Below are 8,953 nucleotides of genomic sequence, written 5' to 3'. Positions count from 1 at the left end.
GAACCGTCCGCGGCTACCACAGGCGCGCCGGGCCCCGCCCCCTTCCGCTCTCCGCCCCCTCCCTCCCACACCACGCGGTGGGGCCAAGGGCGGGTCTCTCGCGACCGTTCGCTGGCGCGTGCGCGGGAGACGGCGCGCGGCCGGAGGTGGCGGGCGGGCTCCCGGTGCGCGCGCGCGAGGGGAAGGGAGGGGCGGGGCCCGGCCAGAGGCAGGCGGGCGGGCGGGCGGACGGCTGGCTGGGGAGCCGGCGGCGGCGGCGGCGGGTGACCAGCCGAGCGTGTGCCGGCTGGGACAGGACGAGGCTGCGGCGATGCTGCCTCCTGCGTAAGGAACGCCAAGGAGGCCGCGGCCCTTGAGGCCCCAGAAAGCGCGGAGGAGCTGCGGGCTGGGATCGGTGGCTTCGGGTGCCCGCCGGGCCATGGTGGCCGCGGGAGGTGGTTGGCGCGGTAGCGCGGCGGCCCGGGGCGGTGCGGGGCCGGGACAGTCGCGGCGCTGACGCCCGCAGGGCCCAGCCGCAGATATGAAGCGGAGCCGCTGCCGCGATCGACCGCAGCCGCCGCCGCCGCCGCTGCCGCAGGCAGCCGGCCGGGAGGATGGGGCTCAGCGGGCGGCGGAGCTGCCCCAGCCCCAGCCTCTGCCCCCGCGCCGGAGAGCGCCGCCCGGGAGGCAGCGACTGGAGGAGCGGACCGGGCCAGTAGGGCCCGAAGTCAGGGAGCAGGTAGGGCTGGCCGGGGTCTCGGAGGGAAAGGATGGGGAGGGGGAGCCTGAATGGGACTGACGGGGGAGGGCTGTCTCGGGCGGGAAGATTTGGGCTGGGGGAGTTGAAGGGGTGGGGACTGAATTGAAGTTGGGCAGGAGGAATGGGAGGTCTGGAGAGGCAGAAAAATGGGGAGTGGAGAAATGGAAGTATTAGTCTGGGGTTGAATGGGAAATGAGAGCGTAGGGATGAAAAATGGTCCTATGGGCGTTTGAAGTAAAGGGTTCTGGAGAAGAAGGGACGCCGCAATGTGGGCTGGCAGTGAATGAAGTGCAAAGAATAGGCTTACTAAAGGGGTATGGAGGAATTATCCAGAGGGGCAAAAAGTGTAAGGTAGGGACAGTCAGTGTGATATAGTAAATGTTATCTTATTTTCTCGAGAAAAAGATGTCATTCCCAAGCATTCTCTGGTTTGGCCATCGTTATAGTCTTGTTGGAATATGTTCCTAGCCATTGTTAAAGTTCTCTCCAGTAATGATCCATTTTATGAGAAAGCACTTTTTAAAACATGTGCTTTGGGGCTGCATGTGTGCAATCCAAAGGCAGTACTGTGAGCAGAGAATTCATAGATTTAGTCTCTGCCTTCTAGGAGTTTACCACTGAAAATATCTTAGTGGGAAAACAGGAATGCAAAAAGTTCGTGGAGTTTCTGAATGGACAGGATGTGTTTATGTATTAATTTATTAATCGAGTGTGGGTTATTTAGAAGTAGTGGATAAAGGTCAGTTTTATGAGGGAGGAGAAGTTCTCATTAGTAGCTGTAGGAAGTTCAGTGAGTACGTGCATGGTCCTTGATCTTGTGGGATTTACAGAAAAATGTACTGTAGTAATGGACTCCAGTGACAGCTTCCCTTTTGCACATACTATTCAAGACCCTACTGACTTCATCTTTGGAGATTTGAAGGGTCCTGTTAGGTCTCCTGCCTAACAGGAGACCTTTCTCGTATGTTAAATAAGTATTTTCCATAGACATCATTATTATATAGTTTCAGTGATGCACATGTTAGCACTTGGACTTTCCCCCACTGTTGGTTTTTTATCTTGTATTCTCCACCCAGTGCTGAGTAGACTGTGCTATTGCTATCTTTGCCCTTACTTTAAGGCCGCTGAGCATTGTCCTCTTACTGTAATTTTCTCTCTCAACCTTGTCTTTTATATTCTCTGCAGTTCCTATTCAAAACATTTTAAAATGTACTTAAAACCCAGATCCTTTCCTGACTCAAGTTTACCTGGTCCAATTTACCTTATCCAGTGCTTCACTGAAGAGTTCAAGGTTACTTGATTTCTTCCCCTTTATCTCAGGATTTCTGTGTTCATTCATCCTTTTAAATCTCAAAGAAGGAAGTACTTATCCTCTTCCAGGCTAATTTCTTTATGTTTTTGATTTCATTCCCTCTTATCTTCTGTAGGCCCTTATTGTCTTATACCTCAAATAAAAACAAAACAACAGGATTTCCCTGAGTTTTGTAACCTACTTAAGCTACTTTGTAATCTCATTTTTGCTAACCAGCAACCTTCTTGAAAAATGAGTTTATGTTCAGGAGTCTGAGAACGCTCCAGGAGATGGTGAAGGACAGAGAAGCCTGGCGTGCTGCAGTCCATGGGGTTGCAAAGAGTTAGACACAACTGAGTGACTGAACAACAACAGTTCACTGTCTCAGCTTCTTCACCTTACATACATTCCTCATATATTTGGCTTTTACACATACACTCTCCCCAAACTGATGTCTTCAAGGTCATCAGTAACTTGTGTGTTTATTTATTTACTTTTTAATTGTGATGTGACTACAGAGTGCAAATCAAAGGTTCATTCAGCCCATGAATTTTTACAGAATGAATACACCTATGTGACCGCTCCTCAGATAAAGATGTAGAACATTTCCAGTACCCTAGAATGTGCCTTTGTGTTTTCTCCCAGGTATTACCCATCTCTAGAGGTAACCACTCACCAGCCTCTATCACCATGGATTAGTGTTGCCTCTTCTGAACTTCATATAAAGTAAATCATTCAGCTCAACTCTTTTATGACTGTACTCTTTCATTCAGCTATGTCTGTAAGATTCATCTATGTTGTTTCTTTTAGAAAAAACGTGTTCTTTTTCCCTGCTGTATAGTTTTCCCTTGTGTAAATGTACCATGATAGATGCTAAAACTTCCTTTTTTAAGTTGAAAAATAACATGTGGCTATTTGTTAAAAGTTTTCATTGTGAAAGAATTACACGGAAAGATTTGCAGCAGTCTTGGGGACCTTAAAATGACTAAATCTGATAACCTCCCTCTTCTCTGCCCTCTGTGAACTATTGGTCACTCTTGACCATGTGTTTCTTTTGACATTTTCTTCTCTTTTGTCATAATGTCTTTTCTACTCCTGTTTCTCTAACTGCTTCTTGGGTGTCTTTTTCTGTTTTCCGTTGCTGTCCCCAGTGAGTTCCTTGAGGATGTGTTTCCTCTCTGTCCTTAGCTTTTTTTCTTTTTCTTTTTTTTGGTCATGCTGAGGCTTACAGGATCTTAGTTTCCCGACCAGGGAACCCAGGCCCCTGCGTGTGAAAGCACTGAGTCCTAACCACTGAACCAACAGAGAATTCCCAGCTTTTTTCTTTTATCCTTTGTTTTAAAAAATTTATTTACTTATTCACTTTTGGTTGTGCTGGGTCTTTGTTGCTGCTCAGGCTTTCCTCCAGTTGCTGGGAGTGGGGATTACCCTCTGGTTGCTGAGCATGGACTTCTCATTGCGGTGGTTTGTCTTGTTGCCGAGCACAGGCTCCAGGGCACATCGGCTTCAGTAGTTGCAGCTTATGGGCTCTGGAGCGTGTGGGCTTCATTAGTTGTGACGTGAAGGCTCAGTAGTTGTGGCACACTGGCTTAGTTGCCCCTTGGCACGTGGAATTTTCCCTGACCATGGATCGAATCCATGCCTCTTGCATTAGCAAGTGGATTCTTAACCACGGGACCACCAGGGAAGTCCACAGGTTTTTTTCTTAATTGTATTTTGTTTTTTAACAGGCTTACCCTATTCATGGCAAGTACTTAGGATATTGGGTAGGGTCTATGTGCTGTGCTTAGTCGTTCAGTTGTGTCTGACTCTTTTGTCCATGGGGATTCTCTGGGCAAGAATACTGGAGTGCGTTGCTATGCCCTCCTCCAAGGGATCTTCCCAACCCAAGAATCGAACCCAGTTCTTCACATTGTAGGCATTCTTTACCGACTGAGCAAAAGGGTCTGTAGTTCTCTTTGTTCATGACATTATGTTAGAGAGCCTCCTTGTAAAGTCATCTGAGTCTCTAGGCCTCACCTCTTAGCTTTATATTTCCATTTCTAGCCTTAACATTTCCACCTTAGACCCTCAGCATTTGTGATCTTAACATTAGTGGTTTTCATAATTTGATAGTGTCTTGAAATTCCATGACTTGAAATTATTTGTTGAAAACTTAAAAATTTTCAATTTTGTGTGTTATGAGATGGGATGGATTATTCCATTCATTCAGGGAGTAAAAACCTAGCTGATCACCAAGGTATCTACCTTTCAGAAATGACTTTATTCTTCATTTCTCCTGACGTGGAATAATGCTGTTATGTGTTATACCATGCTGGTATTTAGGAATAATTTCTGAACAGGATGCAGAACTTGGATCTCTGGATTAGTGGCTTACTGTATCATTGAAATATTGATAGATTCCATTATTCTCTTTTGAAATGTGCTTCTCCCTGTGTCTTTCCTTTCTCTGGTCCTCAAACTTGAAATTATATCTGTGGTCTTTGTCTTTTCGCTCTCCCTTGACCCCCTTATCCAGATTCTGCTGATTCTGTCTTCATGATATGTTTCAAATCTTTATGCTCACTGTCATCACCTTAATTTACACCATTTATAAACTTTTGTCTTGGTTGTTGTAATATCTTAACTGCGTTTACTCTGCTTTTAGCCTTTTAACCTCTAATTTATTCTGTATTCTAATAAAGAAGATTGGAACTCCTTGCCTGTCTGAGTTGCAATAAGTATTTTTAAATAATCAATTCATTGCTTTATCTTCAGAAACTTTCATTAGCTTTTTAATACCATAGAATAAAGTTTGAAGACCTTGGCATTCAAGGTCTACTTGAAACATCACTTTTTATTAGAATCAGTTAGAGGCCCCTTCTCTTGGTTCCCAATACTTTGCTTTGTATCCATTGTAGTATACATTATTGAAATAGCTTATCTCTCTTGTTAGCAAGTTCTTTGAGGCCCAGACTCTTTCATTTATTATTGTATACCTAGTGTGGTATTTGAAACATAGTTATTAGTCTGAATACTTATTAGAAACATGGATGTGTGCTGGCACTTGAAATGTATACTGAGCAATATCCTAATTGGTTGTCAGTCTCTCATCAGAGAAAAAACTCCTCAGAGGCTGTCTTAATCATCACTGTACCAGCCTTTAGTGTTTTAACTGGTACATAATGGGCACTTAGTAAATATTTGTTTCCTCCTTAGGCACTTTCATATTTTTATTTTAATTAGTTATCTATCTGAAAAACTTTCTTCTCAGTCTTTGCCCATTGAAATTCTACTCAAGCTTCCAGGCCTAACTCGTGCCACAGAAACTGTTCTGTGAAGTTGCTTTTCTATGATTGGGCTGTCATAAATAGCACTTCTATCCTTCTGTATTCATTTTATATTATTTCATATCTGCTTTTAAGTTGTAAATTATTGAGGGTGGGAACTATATCATCATTTTATATACCATAATACGTAATCAAGGCCTTTGTCACAATAGGCACATAATTATTTACTAACTGAATGAATGAACAGGAAATGATTCAAATATTTTGAATTGAGTAATTGAACTGAATTGAATTGAGTAATAACGGTAGTAAGAGAGAAATAGGTAAGTAAAGAAAATGAGACATTTTTGAAGATGGAGGAAGATGGAGTTCAATTTTACTTTCTAGAATTCTCTCAGCACCATTAAGGAATTTTCAAAATTTTCTTCATGAAAATCATTATTCGGCACTGGAATGTTATTGTATAGTCAAAGTGAAGTGAAAGTTGCTCAGTCACATCCAACTCTTTGTGACCCCGTGGACTGTGTACTGTATAGTCCATGGAATTCTCTAGGCCAGAATACTGGAGTATGTAGCCTTTCCCTTCTCTGGGGGATTTTCCAAACCCAGGGATCAAACCCAGGTCTCCTGCATTGCAGGCAGATTCTTTACCAGCTGAGCCACAAGAGAAGCCCAAGAATACTGGAGTGGGTAGCCTATCCCTTCTCCAGAGGATCTTCCCAAACCAGGGATTGAACTGGGGTCTCCTGCATTGCAGATGAATTCTTTACCAACTGAGCTATCAGGGAAGCCCAAAAGCACAGGGCAGAAAATACGCAGAGGGAAAACTGCATGTATTTTTTAGGAAACTGTAATTGATTTGGTATTGTTGGAATTTGAACTTGGAGGCATAGATGATGAGTTTAGAGCCTAAAAGAGCCTAGATGGGTAGAAGATCTTTACTACTATTTAAAAAGAGTAAAGTAGGGGTCTTACTTGTTTTTTAACCTGGGTTACTCTGGCAGCTGTGTGGAGGATACAGTGTAGGACATGGTGATTAAGGCATGGGCGTTTGAGAATTTTTCTGAGTTTTCCCAGGGGCTTTACAGGTGGCACAGTAGTAAAGACTCTGCCTGCCAATGCTCGAGATGCTGGTTCGATCCCTCGGTTGGGAACATCCCTGAGAAGGAAATGGCAGCTTACTCCAATATTCTTGCCTGGGAAATCCCATTGACAGAGGAGCCTGACAGGCTATATCAGATGTGATTGAGCAGGTACTCACGCTAAGTTTTCAATGGAAGGTGTGTGCTTAGTTGCTCAATCATGTCCAATTGTGACCCCATGGACTATAGCCCGCTAGGCTCCTCTGTTCTTGGAATTCTCTAGGCAAGAATGCTGGAGAGGATGACCATTCCCTTCTCCAGGGGATCTTCCTGACACAGAGATCAAACCTGAGTCTCCTGCATTGCAGGTGGATCCTTTATCATTTGAGCCATTGGGGTGCTAGTGATAAAGAACTCGCTTGTCAATGGAGGAGACATAAGAGACTCGGGTTTGACCCCTGGGTCAGGAAGATCTCCTTGAGGAGGGCATGGCAACCCATTCTAGTATCAGTATTCTTGCTTAGAGAATCCTGTGGACAGAGGAACCTGGGAGGCCACTGTCCATAGGATTGCAAAGAGCTGGACACGAGTGAAGTGACTTAGCACGCACCTGCTCCAGTCTGACCTCTGCAATGACAATGAGTTTTCAATACAGAGTGTTTGTTAACTCTTTCCTCCCATCTTGTCCTGAAGTAATATAAGTAAGGGCCAGCCCTGAAAACCTATTACCTTTGGGAGATTTGATTTCATCAAAGGTCCTGGGAGCAGAGAGCCTGGGATGATTGAAGCAGGTTGGACAGTTTTCCCTGATGAGCGTAGGATACATCTGCTTACAGATTTTTCCCCATCTTTGTTTTACTGGATGCCTCTTAGCCTAAGATCAGCCTAAAAGCTTTTTCCACCCCAGTTACTTATGGTGACCTATGATTAGGACTGTCAGAGGCAGCTTCATACTGCAATCACTATGCCTCCTTCATTGCTAGTCTTAGCTACTATATGGTTCTTTGCTAAATTTGCTGCCTAGCTTTGTACTTTTTGGTAAAACCCCCATGGTACCTTGGTAATTATCTTTTTTATCAGCAGGTATTGGTTGTTTTTCTTCTCTTTTATACGTACTTGGGGTTCCAAAGAGGTTTGAAAACCAGGTTGTTGGGTCAAGGGCTAGCCCTGGGGGTGGAGGAAGAAGTCCTCAGGGGAGAGCAGAGACTGGGCGTCCCTGGGAGTCAGGACTTACACATGATGCACTGTCCGTCCTACATAGCCGGCCGCCTTTTTGTTTCAGTGTTGTACCTCATTGTCAACCCCAAACTCTTTTCTCTGCACTATAGCCATATACACAGTGCTGATGTAAAAGTCAAAGTGCTCAGTTGTGTCCGGCTCTTTGCGACCCCATGGACTATACAGTCCATGCAATTCTCCAGGCCAGAATATTGGAGTGGATAGCCATTTGCTCTCCAGGAGATCTTCCCAACCCAGGGATGGAACCCAGGTCTCCCACATTGCAGGCAGATTCTTTACCAGCTGAGCCACCAGTGAAGACCCTATATAAAGTGGAAATATAGTAAATAATTGATGGGGAAAATTGATATCAACCTGAGCTTCCTGCGTCCATGTTCATTGGGCATATTTCATCTTTACTAATAATAGTTCCACTTCTAAAATCTTAGTTTACAGCTTATCACATTCTGATCTTCACATCATCTTCTGTTTCTGTAGCTTGCATTCATTCATCCCCAAAATTGTTCAAACTCTTTGTAACCTCTGGTCTGTTGATTTTTGCTTTTTCCTAAATCATCTTTTCATTGTTGGTCACCTCATGCCTCTACTTTCCTCCTTGTCCAACTAAATATTTCATGGGCTGTCATAATTATTCCTATGTGTGTTCCTTCAGTACCTTCTGTCTTAGCTGTCATACCTGTCATACTGGAGAAAATCCCAACTGTGATTAAACCAACTCTGTCTATGGTACACTTGTACCAGATAATAAAAGAAATAAGTAAAATATGTAGTGTGCTATAGGGTGATAAATACTATGAAGAAAATAAAACAGGAAAGGGGGATATAGAGTGATGGGAGATTTTATGGCTTTAAATAGCATTATCATGAAAGATATCTCTTTGGAATGAGATGTTTGAGTAAAGACCTGAAGAATATAAGAAACAGACATTTCAATTCTGAGGGGAAGAATATACTTGGTAGCGGTAGAAAGGTCCTTAGGCTGGAAGCATATCTTTAGCTCTAAAATTTTGTTTGAGGAACACCAAGGAGCCCAAGTATGGCTAGAGTAGAGTGAGTAAGAGAAAGGGTAGTAGATGAGATCAAAGGGGAAAGATGGGGAGAGGAGGGCTGAATTATGGAGAGTTTCAGATGGGTAAGTGTCTTACAGGGTAAGGTTTTTGGCTTTTGTGCTGAAGGAGATGAAAAGCCATTGGAGAATTTTGAGCAGAGGAATAACGTGATCTGACATTTATTTTAATCCCATCTGTTTGACTACTTTCAGGAGCATTGACTGAATGGGTATGTGGAAGCAGAGAGACCACTCAAGCGACTCTTGCAGTTACTCAGGCAAACG

General features: G+C 43.9%; 1 protein-coding gene across 4 annotated transcripts in view; it reads left to right on the top strand.

Moving 5' to 3' along the window:
* The first annotated feature begins 210 nt into the window (after positions 1-210).
* Positions 211-8,953, top strand: part of MAST2 (microtubule associated serine/threonine kinase 2) — a 207,067-nt gene continuing 198,324 nt past the window's right edge. For all 4 annotated transcript variants that reach the window (XM_005204882.4, XM_003585907.5, XM_005204881.4 and 1 more), the window contains exon 1: positions 211-718. In XM_005204882.4, the coding sequence (XP_005204939.2) occupies positions 521-718 (198 nt within the window). In that variant the 5' untranslated portion in view covers positions 211-520. The remainder of the gene's footprint in view (positions 719-8,953) is intronic.

This window comes from Bos taurus, chromosome 3 (genome assembly GCF_002263795.3).
Source record: "Bos taurus isolate L1 Dominette 01449 registration number 42190680 breed Hereford chromosome 3, ARS-UCD2.0, whole genome shotgun sequence".
Lineage (NCBI taxonomy): Eukaryota > Metazoa > Chordata > Mammalia > Artiodactyla > Bovidae > Bos > Bos taurus.
The sequence above is the reverse complement of the archived record's forward strand: the minus strand, read 5'-3'. Positions and strand labels throughout refer to the sequence as shown.